Raw genomic sequence first — 16,606 nt, forward strand, 5'->3', positions numbered from 1 at the left:
AGATGAATCATAAACTAGAACACAGATTTATAAATTTAATAAGATTGAAATTATCCAAAGCACTTTCTCTGACCAAAGCAGAATGAATCTGGAAATTAATAATCACCAAAGAACAGGAGCTTTCATAAATATATGGAGTTTAAACAATATACTCTTAAATAATCAGTGGATCAAAGAAGAAATTGCTAGAGAGTTCAGTAAATATCTGGAGATGAATGATAATGAGAATACAACATCACAATTTATGGGATGTGACAAAGGTAATGCTAAGAGTGAGATTTATTGCACTAAATGCCTACATTTAAAAAACAAGAATGAGTAAAACTTGAGGGTTTAACTGCTCACCTTAAAATTTAAAGAAAGAACAGCAAATTAACACAAAAGCAAACATAAGATAAATAACAAAGATTAAAGCACAAATAAACTGGAAAACAATATAACAACAGAAATAATCAACAAAACCAAAAGTTGGTTCTTAAAGAAAATCAATAAAATTGATGGGTAAAAGAAAAAAAGAAAGAGGATGCAAAAAACCAAAATCATAAATAAGAAGGGGGACGTTACCAGAGATCAGGAAGAAATTTTAAAAATCATAAGAGAATTACTATGAACAATAATATGCCAAGAAACTAGACAACTAGAGGAAATGGACAAATTCCTAGAAATACACAAACTACCTATCCTTACTCAAGAAAAAACAGCAGATCTCAACAAGCCAATTATAAGTAAAGAAATTCAATCAGTCATCAAAAATCTTCCTGCAAAGAAAAGACCAGGACCAGATGCTTTACGGAGGAACTTTGTGAAGCATTCCAAAAAGAACTAACACCAATCCTGCTCAAACTCTTCCAAAAAAATTGAGGAAAAAGGAACAGTAACTCATTTTATGAAGCTAACATCACAGTAATACCAAAACTGGATAAAGATGCTACAAGAAAGGAAAACTACAGACCAATCTCCCTAATAAAAATAGATGCAAAAATTCAGAACAAAATACTAGCAAATCAAATCCAATGATACATTAAAAGAATTACACATCATGACCAAATAGGGTTTTGTGCTGTTTTGAATCTGTTGTGTACCCCATAAAAGCCAAGTTCTTTACCCTCATTCAATATTGTTGGGTGGGATATTTTTATTGTTTCCATAGAGATGTGACCCACCCAATTGGGGGCGGTAACTTTTGAATAGATGGTTTCCATGGAAATGTATCTCTACCCATTCAAGGCAAGATTGCTTAATGGAGTCATTTAAGAAGGAATCATTCTGGAAAAAGGTTTAGAGCAAACAGAGCCCACACAACTAAAGACCTTTAGAAATACATAAAGAAAACACCCCCAGGAAAGCCGGTTGAAGAAGCCTAGAGAGAAAGCTAGCAGACATCACCATGTGCCTTCCCAGCTGAAAAGGAAATTTTCTTGAACCAAGCCTTCTTGAACCAAGGTATCTTTCCCTGGATTCCTTACCTTGGATATTTTTATAGCCTTACCTTAATTTGGACATTTTCATGGCCTTAGAAGTATAAACTTGTAATTTAATAAAATCCTCTCTTTAAAACCCATTCCATTTCTGGTATATTGCATTCTGGCAGCTTTTACAAATTAAAACAGGTTTATAGCAGGAATGCAAAGGTGGTTCAACACAAGAAAATCAATTAACGGAATACAGCACATTAACAAATTAAAAAGGAAAAATCACATTATCATATCAATTGATGCTGAAAAAGCATTTGACAAAATCCAGAATCCTTTCCTGATGAAAACACTTCAAAAGTTAGGAATTAAAGGAAACTTTCTCAATATCATAAAGGACACATATGAAAAACACATAGCCAGCACCATACTTAACAGTGAGAGACTGAAAGTATTCCCCATAACACTGGGAACAAGAAAAGGATGCCCATTTTCACACCTCTTATTCAACATTGTATTAGAAGTCCTAGCTGGAGCAATTAGATAGGAGAAAGAAATAAAAGGCATCCAATAGAAAAGGAAGAAGTAAAACTAACATTATTTACAGATGACATGAACCTATACTTAGAAAACCCTGAGAAATCTATGACAAAGGTATCTGAGCCAATAAGCAAATTCAAAAAAGTGGTGGGATACAGGATGAATGTACAAAAATCAGTAATGTTTCTATACACAAGCAATGACCTATCTGAGAAGACAATTAAGGAAAAAATTCCATTCAAAATATTGACCAAAAGAATCAGGTATCTAGGAATAAGCCTAACCAGGGATGTCAAGGAAGTGTACAAAGAAAATTATAAAAAATTGATAAAAGAAATAAAAAATGATCTAAACAGAAGGAAAAACAATTCATGCTCATGGATAGGATGGTTGAATATCATTGAGATGTTGTCATGATCAGGGACATGTGTCAACTTGGCCAAGTTGTGGTACCCGTTTCCCTGGATGGGCAAGTGCTGGCCTGTCTGTTGCAATGAGGACATTTCATAAAATTAGATCATGATCACATCAGCTGCATCCACAGCTGATTCCATTTGTAATCAGCCAAAGGGGAGTGTCTTCTGCCATGAGTGATGCTTAATCTAATCACGGGAAGCCTTTTAAGGAGGATTCAGAAGAGACAAGTTCCATTCCTGCTTCGACTGGTGAGCCTCTCCTATGGAGTTCATCCAGACCCTCCATTGGAGTCATCAGCTTCACAGCCAGCCCTGCGGATTTTGGACTCTGCATTCCTGCGGTCACATGAGACACTTTCATAAATTTTATATTTGCGAGTGTTCCCTGTTGATTCTGTTTCTCTAGAGAACCCTAACTAATATAGATGTTAATTCTACCCAGAATGATTTTAAAGGTTACTATAAAGTCATAATGGTCAAAACAGCATGATACTGGCACAAATACAGAAGTATCAACCAATGGAATAGAATCAAGAGTGCAGACAGAGACTACCAAATTTATGGACATTTGATCTTTGATAAGGTCCCCAAATCTACTGATCTGGGACAGAATAGTCTTTTCAATAAATGGGAATGGGAGAATTGGATATCAATAGCTAAAAGAATGAAGGACCCCACTTTACATCCTATACAAGAATTCATTCAAAATGGATTAAAGACCTAAATTTAAAAGCCAGTATCATAAAACTTCCAGAAGAAAATGCAGGGAAACATTTTTAAGATCTGGTAATAGGAGGTAACTTCATAAACTTTACACCTAAAGTACAAGCAGTGAAAGAAAAAACAGACAAATGGGAACTCCTTAAGATCAAGAGCTTCTGTGCCTCAAAGGACTTTGTTAAAAAGGTAAAGATTCAACCAACTCAACAGGAGAAAATATTTGGAAACCACATATTAGATAAAGGCTTGAGATCCTGTGCACATAAAGAAATGATATAGCTCAACAACAAAAGAACAAACAACCCAATTATAAAGTGGGCAAAGGATATGAACTTCTGAAGAGCAAATACAAATGACTAAAAAGCATATGAAGAGATGTTCATTTTTAGTAGCTATAAGGGAAATGCAAATTAAGACAACAATGATAATATCAACTCATACCTTTAAGAATGGTTGCTATTAAACAGACAGACAACTACAAATGTTGGAAAGGATGTGCAGAAATAGGAACACTTATTCAGTTGGTAGGAATGTATAATGGTGCAGCCACTGTGGAAGACAGTTTGGCGACTCCTCAGAAAATGAAATATCAAGTTTTTCTATGACCTGGCATACCAATTCTCGGTATATACTCAGAAGAGCTGAGGGCAGTGACACAAACAGACATTTTCTGACTAATGTTCATAGTGGCCCTATTCACAATTGCCAAAGGATGGCAACTATCCGAGTGCCCATCAACAGATGAGAGGATAAACAAAATGTGGCATATACATATGACAGAACATTATGCAGCAATAAGACAAAATGATGTCCCAAAACATATGACAACTTGGATAAACCTTGAGGACATAATGCTGAGTGAAATAAGCCAGACACAAAAGGACAGATACTATATGATTTCACTATTACGGCTCTGGTAAAGGTGATTTCAGAAGTAACACTGTAGAATATAGCAGACCTAGAGGTACACAAAAGCTAGAGACAGAGGAAAGGCTACCCAAAGAGTTTGAATCTAAATGCAAGGTAACAGATAGAAGTGACAGTAACTAATTAGTGGGTTTATAAGTAACATTGCCATATTGAAGTTGAATATGACTTAAAGGTGTCGTGTATTCCTCTGAGTAAATTCACAATTATAAATAAGTTCTTGCACGAACTATTTCAATGGTTCAATAGTGGACAAAGAGTCAATAGTAGAAGGATATAAGGGGAAAACTAAAAATGCATGCTATGGCTAATAGTTAACAGGAAGACATCAACAGTACCCCAGCACTACCAGGGGCAACTAATGGGGTGGGGTGGAGGGACCAGTGATAAGTGGTAGTTTTGATTTGATAGTTGGTGATGTTGTGTTTGCCAGTTCTCTGTCATTATGGACCAATGACAGTTGTCTAAAATTGAGAGTGCTGCTTCATATGCTTACAAAGATACAGTAAGACATGGTTTGTTTATTTTGGATGTGCTGCCCAATAGATGGAGGGAGTCAAAAGATACAATGACTGAGAAGCATAATGGTGAATGGTGATACATTTATGTGATGGAATGTCGTGTGGCTACAAAAAGGAGGGACATCAAGGAGCACTCAATGAACTGAATAAACCTTGGGGACAATGCGTTGCAAAATAAGCCAGAAACAAAAAAAAACAAATATGCTAGGGTCTCTCTCAGAAAATACTTATAAAAATATGGGAGCCTAGATTGTGGGCCCTCATAGCAGCTGCATTTGGTCTGAAGTTGTAGATGTATTTCTGGATTCTGAGACACTGAGCTATATGTGTATCAGCTGGTATTTCCCTGGAACCTTGAGTAACTCTTTGACAACTAGGTCCCAGAAATGGAGTGCTACAGCCCTGAAAGTTAGCATAACTACATATAATAACAGTTAAAGTAATTGAAAAAGAGATCAGGCCTCAATTATAGTTTAAAACAAAGCCAATCTGGCTGAGTCTAAGGTAAATGAGAATGCAGGATAAAAGATAATAGTGTATGTACTCTAGACCATCAGCTATTGTAAAAGACCAAAGGCAGAGACGTTTATTGTGTTTAAAACCTAGATTTTCTGTAACACATATTCTAAACCAACCTCTCTTTAGCTCATTTAAACAACTCAAATTCCTGGAGTCCAGAATGGGAACAAGGCCTTGTAATTCTCTATAGCTTAATGTAATACCTAGATACATCTCCAACTATGATGGGCTGATAATTAAAATGTATGGTAGAGTCCCTTGAAGATCTGAAGGGGGAAAAAAACATATATATACTAAACTCTCTCATCTGAGAAACCCTGGGTATCCTCCCAATCATTGGGGGCTTCCAAGAAAATAGGCCAAGCCCTGGATTTTGAGTCTTGTTCTTATGAAACTTATTTTTGTAGGGAAAAAGCTAAGACTACCGATAATGAGGTCTAAGAGTTGCTTCCAAGTGTGGGATTGTCACTTTCTAAACCCTAAGGATAAATGACTCTCAGACTTTGAGATCCAATGGAGTTTGTCCTGCAGTTTTTCAGATCTGTTTAGGTCCAGTAACCCACTTACCTTCTGATTTCTCCCTATGGCAATGGAAACATGTATCCTATGACTGTCCCTCCTTTGTATACTGGCAGCATATAACTTGTTCTGAGTTTCATAGAACAAGTCCACAGGCAGAGGAGAACTTCTGCCTTACAACAGACCATGCCTGCAACTTACTATGATGAGATTTTGCACTGTTTTTGACTTTGTATGGCATTTGTATTGTTACTGAAATTGTTTAAGGCTTGTGTGATATTGTGATGGAGTGAAAGTATTTTGTATGTGGAAAAAAAAATGTCTTTTGGGGGTCCAGAAGGTGGAATGTGCCAGTTTAAATCTATATGTTTTCTAAACATAGAAAAGCCATGTTTTAGTCCTGATCCAATCTTATGGGAACAGCCATTTCTTTTCATCCTGACTCAATATTATAGGGTGGAAACTTTTGGTTAGATTATCTCCATGGAGATGTGACACACCTGATTGTGGGTGTGACTGGACACGTGATTCCACCCTGATGGGTCTTGACTAGTTCACTGGAGTCTTTTAAAAGAGGAAACATTTTGGAGAGTGCTCAGAGCAGAGCAAAGTCAATAGACAGCCAATGTACACGTCTGGAGACAGAGACAGAAACAGCCTGTGTATTAAGCAAGGACTCACAGAAATAGCCAAAACATGAAGAGAAGAAATCTCTGGCCCCAGCAGATGCTAAGCTAGGAGATGAAACCTGTCCAAGTCCAAAATGCCCAGGGACGCTTAGAGAGGAACCACTCCAGAGGCTGGAGGCAACAAATCCAGGAACAAGGACCTGTAGACACCAGCCATGTGCCTTCTCAGATCACCCTTCCTTGTGCCAAGGTATCTGTCTCTGAATGCCAGAGTTAGGACCTATTTATGGTCTTAGAACTGTAAACTTGTAACTTATTAAATTCCCTTTTTAAAAGCCATCCTATTTCTGGTATATTGCATTCCAGTAGCTTAATAAACTACAAAGTTTATTAAACTAATACAGATTCCCCTTATTGCTCAGAGGCGGCCTCTCTCTATAGACCTAATTCTGCAAGGAAAATCATTGCCCTATGCGGTACAAGCCATTCAATTTTGACACTATAGGGTATGACTCCTGGGGATGAGTCCGGCATTATGGGATCAACAATGCCTTCCTGATCAAAAGAGAGTAAAGAAGTGTAATAAAATAAGGCATCAGTGGCCAAGAGAGATCAGATGGAGTCAAGAGGCTGTTCTGGAGGCTGCTCTTATGCAAGCTTCAGTTAGATAGTACTAATTGTCATAGTTTGCTGAACCCCAATCAACATCACTCCTGTTGACTCTTAAAAACACCTAAGGCTTGAACTGAAACTCTAAAGATTTCATGCACTAGATTTGGCTTCCTGGAACATATAATTCCCAGAGGGTTCCTAGGTCAAATAAATCCTGAAACTCAAAGGGGCCAGCATCTCCAAGATTATCAATCAATTACATCTCCCTATCCTTTATTGTAGACACCCTTTGTCAACATGAAAAAGTCACAACAGGCATTGCCCAGAGATCCCTAAAGATTGGGAGAAGAATTAAAGAAGAAGGAGGAGGTATAACAGAGAAAATGGGATTTAACAAACAAGTATGGCTGCTAAATCACTATATTAATATTCCTTCTAGCCTGTAGTGTTTTGGAGTAGCCATAAGAAAAAATCTGAGATGATGGAATTGTAGCCCATGACAAACTCTAGAATCTGTTCTGTAACTACTTGTTGAAGTGTACTTTGATAATTGTTGCTTTTTTATTTCTTTCTTTGCTTTGTATATATGTTACAAATTTAAAAAAAATGTTCAAAAAGAAAGTCTCAACTTCTGGTGAGACTGTATAAAGTCTGGTGTATAAAGCAGGTCATGACCCGGTCTCTGTCTGAATTTGCACTAAGCACACTCAGCTACATATGCTTCCCCAGTTTGTACCTTCGTCCCTGGGTTACTTGTCATTCCTCTGTATATTAATGGCACCTTAGACAAGGCTCTAACAAAACCCTTATTGTGCTAGATGGCAACATTTACTTACTTACTTGTTTTTCCTCTACTCCTAGCCCAGATCTTGATTCACAATAAGCACTCAACAAATCTTTTCTGATTTTTTTAATTGAATGTTTCCTACTCCTCTATTTAGGCAATGTTTGAAAATCTGTTTGTTTTAATCCTAAACATATGTAACCAAAGTTTGCAAGCATTCCCATATGGTCATTAATTTAAAAGTTGAATTGCACACAAAATAAAAACTGAATGTTTTCCCTGGAAAATACTGCTTTGCAGGGCACAATTTGAATGTCACATATAGATAACCCAGTTTTGAAAATGCCTCATTATTATTCAGTCAGTCTGCTTCATTTAAAGTCAGAATTAAAATAGGGTCCACTTTAAAGTATTTTATATACAGATTGTGATGGTTTGAAACTGTGATGCACTCCAGAAAAACCAGGCTCTTTGAATCCATTCTTGTGGGTCCAGATTACTATGGCTGGAATCTTTTGATTTGGTTGTTTTCATGAAGATGTGACCCACTCAATATGGGTGGGACCTTTTGATTGTATTATTTCCACGGAGATGTGATCCTGCCCATTCAAAGTAGGTTTTAATTAGTTTACTGGAGTCCTAAAAAAGCTCACAGAGAGAGAGAGAGTTCAGAGGTGACACAGAGAGCAAAGAGAAGAAACCAAGAGACAGACATTTGGAGATGCTTGGAGACAGCTCAGGGAGGAGGCCACTGGAACCAGGAGCTGACAATTACAAAACCCAGGAGCACAGGGACAGCAGATATCACCATGTGCCTTCCCATGTGACAAAGAAACCCTGAATGTGATCAAACTTTCTTGAGTGAAGATTTCCTCTTGTTTTTGCCTTAATTTGGACATCTTCATAGCCTTAGAACTGTACATTTGTAACCCAATACATCCCTTTGTAAAAGCTAATCCATTTTTTTGTATATTGCATTCCAGAAGCATTAGAAACCAAAACACAGTTTTAATCAAGTATACTTAGTAATTATACAAATTCACATTTAAATCCATGAATTTACTACATAGGAGTATGAGGAGGGTCCAGTGTCACATATTTAAGAAGAAAAGGAATAAATTACAGCAAGTAACAGAACCAGGTGTCCCAATGTATTAACATGGTCATGCTGTCTGATAGAAAGTGATGACTGACTGGGCTGCTCTGGCACTTGACAGGGACACTGCCTTTCAGTTTTCACATTTCTCACTAAAGCCTGCTCTGGAGTTTCCTATTACATTGCCTTGTTCACCTGAAAGGTTAACAACTATTCCTCACCTTACATACCAGGCAAACAAACTGCACAGCAGAAAGTTGTAAATAGAGTCATTACACTACATATTTGGCATCTCTTTTCCATCTAGCCAGGAACATCCTGATGAGGCTATTCTTGTGAGATGTAGAACATGGCCAAATTACAATCATCACAGCCAGTGAGGTGAGCTAAAAGTGTCAAATGGTTTTAGGGAGTGAGTGAAAGTTGTTGCCTGCCTTCATATTAACCCACCATACCCTTGTATACTAAGACAGCAACTACATGCAGGAAAGGACAAGATAAAATATGAAAGAACTGAATTATTAATAGCTGAATGATGTTTTCTATTTAACACCATTTAATTTTATTTTCAATAAAAATTACCAAAAAATCATTTTAATTTAGTGACCAAATAATTTTTAAAACCAGAGAAAAATTGGTTCACCATTCAAGTCTCCAATGTTGGTTAGAGGTACTACAAATTCAATTACATTTAGTTCAATTTAACAAATACATAGTGTCAAGTTTTACTGAGAACATAAAGAGCAAGACATTCTCTTCCTCAGAGTAATAAAATAATGTCATTGGTAGTTTTACTCTATCAAATCCAAAAGGTCCCATTATCCAAACCTCTTAGTACCACAATGGAACCACTAAGTCATGAACACTCCTTTCTGCTTTTGAGACAAATCCAGTAAATTACTTGGGGAATGTTTTCATTTCTTAGTGCTGAAACAAATACCATATAATGGTTTGCCTTAAACAATGAGAATTTACTGACTCACAATTTTGAGGCTAGGAGAAGTTCAAAGTCGAGGCATCAGAAAGGCAATGCTTTCCCTAAAGGCTGGCTATGACATTCTGGGTCTCACAACTAGCAACCTTTGGTCCTTGGCTTTTCTGTCACATGGTCATGCACATGGCAGCATTTTCTCCTCTCTGTTCTGGGTTCTGTTGAAGTCAATCTTCTGGCTGCTCCCTTAGGCTTCTCTCTAACAGGCTTTCAGTAATAGGATTAAGACTATGCTGGTTTGAAGCTGTTATGTGTCCCAGAAAAGGCCATATGATCTTAATTCATTCCTGTGGGTGCAGACCTGTTCTGAATGAACCTTTTAATAAGATTATTTCAATTTGAGATGTGACCCACCCCATTCAACATAGATCTTAATCTTTTACTGGAGTCCTTTATGAGAGGATAAGGGACAGAAAAAACAGACAGCCAACAGAAGGAAAAGCCCCAGAGAAACTCAGAGAAGACTCACAGAAGAAGCCACTGGAACCAGAAGCTGAAAGCAATGAAACCCAAAAGGACCAGCAGACACCAGCCATGTGACAGAGGTGTCCCTGTCCCAGATGCCAGCAGCCTCTCTTCAGAGAAGGCATCCTCTTGTGGATACCTTAATTTGGATATTTTCATGGCCTTAGAATTGTAACTTGTAAGCTAAAAAATCCCGATACTTAAAAGCCAGTCCATTTCTGGTATAGTGCATTTTGGTAGCTTTAGCAAACCAAAACAAGACCATCCTGATTCAGTTGGGCCACACCTTAACTGAAATGATCTCATTAAAATGTCCCATTTACAATGGGTAGACACCCATAGGCATGGATTAAGAAAAGAACATATTTTTCTGGGGTACCACAACTCCAAGCCACCAAAGGGAGAGATCTTCTCACAAAATGGATTTGGTAATTGGATTTTACACTAGAGGGAATAATGCTAGAAATTCTAGACCACCCAGTGCCTATATGCATGGCACAAGCCAAGTTGCATTTCCCTTCTGACAGACTATTAGCTAATTTGAACTTCTTGGATCAACTGCTTTCAGAAGTACAAAATTGTCCCCTGGCAGTAAATGTTATTGATGTGAGACACATCAAAAGTGCTGACACTCTAAAGATACAAACTGACCCCTCCAAGCCATTACTGAAATTGTCTCAATACCCTATTGCCAGAGGCAATAAATGGACTGACTCCAAATGTTCAGGAATTTAAAAATCATGGTGTCATTATTCCTTGCACTGCCTTCTGCAATATCCTTATACTCCCTGACAAAAAGTTCAATGGATGGGACTATCCTTTTGTGTAAGATCTCAGATCACACCCTGTTGCTTCTAACCCCAACACATTGCTAGCCTAGATTCCAGCAAACGCCAGGTGATATGCAGTTAGTGATTTTGTTCTGCTTGTTTTAGTATACTTGCTCATTCAGGTATCAGTCCATATACAGTAATCCTGTATAGTCATGCCTAAAGGATTCATTAAGGTCCTATTTCTTCCTATTTCTCACAGACACTTCAGCAAGATTTAAGAAGATCAGAATTCTCTACTGGGCTACACTCCTCCAATGTGTTGATGACCTACCGTTTTGCTCAGATTCAAGAACTGCTTGGCAATGGGATTCCTTATATTTACTTACCAAACTTGCATTAAAAGGACAAAGAGCATCCAAAGACAAATCACAATTTGTTAAACAAAAAGGTCCTTTAGGTCATGAGTTAACCCATGAAAGTTTATCATTATTCCATGACCCCTCAAAATATCCCAGAGTTTTCCCCAATCTAAGACATTTTAGAGGATTTGGGAGACTTGCCAGCTGCTGCTGCCAGTAAGTTACAAATTTCTCTCAGTTAGCTGTTCCTCTGTACAAATTAACTAAAATCTCAGTCTCTGAACTATTATCGTGAAGAAAAAAAAAAAACACGAATTGGCTTTTACCTAATTAAAAGAAGCTTTAATGCAACCCCCAAAACTTATGGTTCCCGAATTACAACCACTATTCTCGTTGGTTGTGCATGACAATCAAAATCAAGCACTGGGAGTTCTCACTCAAAGGCATGGAGATCAGCTTATTATAGTCTTCAATTAGAATCAATAGCAAGAGCACTCTCAGCTTGTCTTATTAGGACAGTAGCTGCTGCAGCCAAAATGATTGAGGCATTACTGATTTAGTCCAAGGACACACCTTACAATGAGAAGTACCACACACTGTCCATCAGCTTTTAATTTCAGAGAAAACTCACCCCATGTAAACTGGCAGGTTGACTTCTTATGAAATATTATTGCTTTCCCCTTCAAACAGCCACATCCACCACTCCAACTTTTTAAACCCTGCAACTCTGTTGCCCTTACCAAAAGAAGGGGAAACCCACCACTATGAAATGGTAGTTTCTCAATTATTTTTCCTGTACCCAGACTACAAGAAACCCCTGTGAGTAACCCAGACTTTTGTAGATGGATCTTATCTTAAGGCACAAGTAGGAAATATCAGACAGGTTATATAGTAACCACTACTACAGATTTGATTGAAATTCAATCAATTTCCAACCTTATTTTAGCTCAGCAAGCTGAATTTAAAAACTTAATGAGACCCTTCCATCTAGCAAAAGAGAAAAATGTCAATATCTATACTGATAGCAGATGTACATTTGGAGTAGTTCATGATTTTGGAATGTCAGGGAAATAACAGGGCTTCCTGACCTCATCAGAAACCCCAATAAAAAATGACAAAGAAGTAGCTGAACTATTAAAATCAATATCATTACCTGAAAAAATATAAATAATAAAAAGTCTCCTTGCAAAACTGAGATAGAATACAAGGGAAATGTATTAGCTAATCATTATAACCAAGCAAGCATCTCAACAAATTAAACCAACAGAAAATTTTGTATCACAAATAAAGTTCCCCCTGAGATTGGCAAAAAAGAATTGGCAGTAAACTATTGCAAAAGAATTGGCTGAATGTCAACTGTCAGCTTCTAAAATAAAATAAAATAAATTTAAAGATGGTTGGCAACAACAGGGATGTAATATAATCCCTCACAGTAGGCTTTGAGGAGGCCTGGATGGAAGTCTTGTCACCCTAGAATCCTTAAAAGAACCTCTAGTCAGAAACCTCCATGAAATAACTGATCATGGAGTCGAAACAATGAAAGAAGTTATGGCCAAATACCAGTGGGGAAATTTTGACAAGGTTACCAGAAAAATATGTAAGACATGCTATAACTCCATGAATGATAAACTAGGAAAAACTCTCAAAGTAGTACCTGGAATGTCAGATTTCCATATGGGAATCTTTTCTCAATACCAAGATCCATAAGATATAGGTATATTTTGATAATGATTAGTATATTCGCTGGATAAGATGAAGTGTTCCCCTGCTGGAAGGCAGATGTAACCACAATAACTAAGAAAATATTAGAAAATATATTTCCCACTTGGGGAGTTCCCTTCAAGGAAATGACTGTGACACTCACTGCACTGGTCAGATAATGACTTTGTGAATTCATTCCCATTCATCAATACTTACATTACCCTTATATCCTCAATCCTCTTGTAAGGCTGAAAGAATAAATGGTATACTAAAATTAAAACTGAAAAAAATTATCAGATAACCTAGACTTACCTTGGCCTAGATTACTTTCACTGGCATTGATGGCTATAAGATCTATGCCTTCTGGCAAACATCATTTGACCATAAATGATATTGCCACTGAACATCCTATGTTCCTATGTCGATTGTGATGATAAAAAAATATTTAAGCCCTCTAGCCTCCTATATTCTGGAGCAGCTAGAAGGAAAAATATGAGAGGATCGTATGGTAGCCCATGACAAACACTGGGATCCATCCTGTAACCACTTTTTGAAGAGTGCTTTGAAAACTATTGCTTTTTTATTTCTTTGCTTTGTTATAGCATATATATGTCATACTATACAATAAAAAATGTTTAAAAAAAAATGTCTCTTGAGCGCCACTGGAAAGGACCTTATAAGGTTTTGCTAACTTCTCACATTGCTGTTAAATTACAAGGAATAGAGCCTTGAATCCATATCTCCCAGCTAAAACAGGCACCACACCCAGAATGGTTATGTGAGACTGAGTGACACAAAATTAAAATTAACTTTGTTAAGAAAATCAGAAGCAGTCAACATCTAAGGTGGAAAGCTTCCCCATGATTGTGGAAACAAGTAAATGATGTCACAAGGTAGATAGCTTCCACCCAAGACCACAGAACAAGAACTCACTGAGCCTCACCTTCTTTAGTTATTATAGTTATAATAATAATTACTTTCAATGATTTACTCTTATTACTTTTCAAAGTCCTACCTGTCTACCTTTTCATTGCTAAAATGGTTCTATGATTCCTTAATATTTGCTGATGCACAGGTTTGGCTAGTCATTCTTACATACAACCTATAAAGGCCCTAAACCCAGTGGTAAATCTTTCTGATTGCGGATCTGTCATCATTTAACTGAAAACCATCAGAACTTCTGCTTTTGCCAGTAAGATACTCCTTATGGTATGAACTTTTTGGTGCATGGATTGCAGACCAGAGTTGGGGTTGAGGTGGGGAGGCCTTTCCTAATGACAATTATGTAAGTCCTTTTTACCCTCTCCAAGAACCTAAAACAAAACATCCCTTATGCATTTTAGGTAACCAAACCCGTGGAACCTTTTTAGGACAAATAAACCAAAACAAACAATGTGAACTCACTACTTGGCTTCAAATAAATTTTATTACAAATAATGTTACAAGAAATCATACTTATGAACTACAAAAAAAAAGCCATTAGAAATACACCTAGATCTACAGAACTGTCCTTTAGCCTTACCTTCCCTATGTTCAAGGACTTGCAAGCAAACACAAATAGTTTGGCCAAACTGGCAACACAAAACAGAGAAACTTTAAATCTACTGACAGCAATCCAGGATCATACCCATGCCTTAATACATGATAACTGCTGCTTTTACATAAACTATTTTGGAATCACAGAAACTAATATAAAGGTATTTCATTCCTTGGAAAAAACACATACTTACCTGGACTGATTTGTTTCCAGAAATAGGAAGCTGGTTTAATGTACTGATAGGTGAACATTTAAGAATTATATTAGGAGAACTTCTTTTAACAGTTATATGCCTTACTAGTTATATCTGTTGTAGGAAGCATTTTTTTCTAAAATACATTCTTGTTGAGGAAACAAACATTTTAATATAATAAATACTTACATAAAAAATATATCACAGAAACATATATTACTTACCTGCATTGACTATAGCATCTATTTCTAACAATGTGATATCCCCTCTATAGAGAGAAACTTTCTCATTCCAGTTTTTCTTTTCCTGAGTATTTTCTTCTGTAATAATAATAAAAAGGATATACATTAATAGTAATATTCTTAAATAATTTGATGAAAACTTATACAAGAGCTAATATAGTTCACATTCTGATGAATTAGACAAGTGGAAATAAGTGTGTAATTTGTGTAATTACCAAGGTGTGGCTAAATGTCTCTTTTGTATTTATTCCTCAGTACAGACACAGTATCACATACATGATGGACATTCAATAAATTTAGGTATGTTACATGAGTCAACAAAAAATTCAAAACCTGTTATTAATTTTATTTGCAAATGAAACTAGGTACCACCATTTTTGCACAAGAATATAAGAAAAGTTGACCAAGGCAAGATCAATTTGCACTGTGAAGGAGCTTATTTCTATTTTGCTCCAATTACCTAAAAGGCATCCTTGAAAAGTATATTCACTTGAGCACAAAAACATTTAGGTTCAGCTCTTTGCTACTTCTAAGTATGACACTGTCCCTGAGGGTGGGATATATCAAGGAGAATATTTAAATATGTGAAACTGCTCCTTTCTTACCAAATTGTATTAACCTCTCACTCGAGAGAGTATTGCTAGATTTAAACAGGAAATAGTTCTGCCCCCCACACAACAGCCAGAAAGTTGAGGTCTTTAAAACAAACCAAAAACATTATGTTTCAAACCCCGATATATTTTTATTCTATAAATTTAAATTTTCATTTTTCTTCAACAAATAATACTGCCATTAAGACTAATTAAATCTATTAAACAAAGCTGTATGAAATCAATGTTTTAAAATATATTAAATTCCTATACATTAAAAGCCTTTTAACTTACTTCTAGGAAAGTCAATTTTTGAACTCAAAATTTTTAAAATATCTATGATCTGTGCAATCGTTCATGGGGTAAGACAACGCTATTAATTCCACTAACACACTCTAAGCTGAGCATGCAACTTTGAGGTATCTGAGGGATTAAAGGTTACAAGTCACCTAAACTGTCTTAGAGCTCCAATAACTAAAGAAAAAAATGTCTACGAAAGCTATCCTTCCTCTCTCTGCCTCCAAAACATCCCCTTCTTAGCAATCTCTTCTTTCCTTAAAGGATCCTAATCAAAATATTCATTGTCCATATTAATAAGAATAACAGTGAGGAGAAGGAAGGGAAGGAGGAGGGGTCAGGGGTCAGGGGAGTAATTTGGGAAAACTGTATGTTCAAAGGGTAGAGAAAGACTTTAGTAGGTAGACTTCCAAATAAGAATCATATAGGTGAGTTGACCACCTCAAGGGTTACTAGACTCTGTTTTTTCTGTCAAGTAGTAGTGAAGACTTTACTATGTAGCTAGCTCAAATCCCAGTTCTGTCAATTAACATATGGCTGATCTTCCATAAGTACTTTGTTCTCTCCCTTTCTCAGTCAGTAAAATAGTGGCTCCTTCAGTTAACATGAGTTCATTACACTTAGAATGTTTGCCCCATAGTGAGCGTTCAACAAACACTACGTTTTTTAACAATATTATTTCAGCATGCGTACCAAGCACACATGGACCACAACAGTTAAGAAAACTTTAAGAAATACATCATCTTAAATTTAAAGCCAGTAT

General features: G+C 36.6%; 1 protein-coding gene and 1 long non-coding RNA gene across 4 annotated transcripts in view; one reads left to right on the top strand and one right to left on the bottom strand.

Annotated features, from left to right (window-relative positions):
- The window catches only part of LOC143646122 (uncharacterized), a 67,961-nt gene extending 56,626 nt beyond the window's left edge, over window positions 1-11,335 (top strand). The window contains exon 3 of the long non-coding RNA XR_013157305.1: window positions 11,184-11,335. This is a non-coding gene — a long non-coding RNA (uncharacterized LOC143646122). The remainder of the gene's footprint in view (window positions 1-11,183) is intronic.
- MACROD2 (mono-ADP ribosylhydrolase 2) overlaps window positions 1-16,606 on the bottom strand; it is a 2,249,967-nt gene that overhangs the window by 2,130,527 nt on the left and 102,834 nt on the right. For all 3 annotated transcript variants that reach the window (XM_077115113.1, XM_077115111.1, XM_077115108.1), the window contains exon 3: window positions 14,939-15,034. In XM_077115113.1, coding sequence (XP_076971228.1) covers window positions 14,939-15,034 — 96 coding nt within the window. The remainder of the gene's footprint in view (window positions 1-14,938; window positions 15,035-16,606) is intronic.

Source organism: Tamandua tetradactyla, chromosome 1, assembly GCF_023851605.1.
Source record: "Tamandua tetradactyla isolate mTamTet1 chromosome 1, mTamTet1.pri, whole genome shotgun sequence".
NCBI classification, from domain to species: Eukaryota; Metazoa; Chordata; class Mammalia; order Pilosa; family Myrmecophagidae; genus Tamandua; species Tamandua tetradactyla.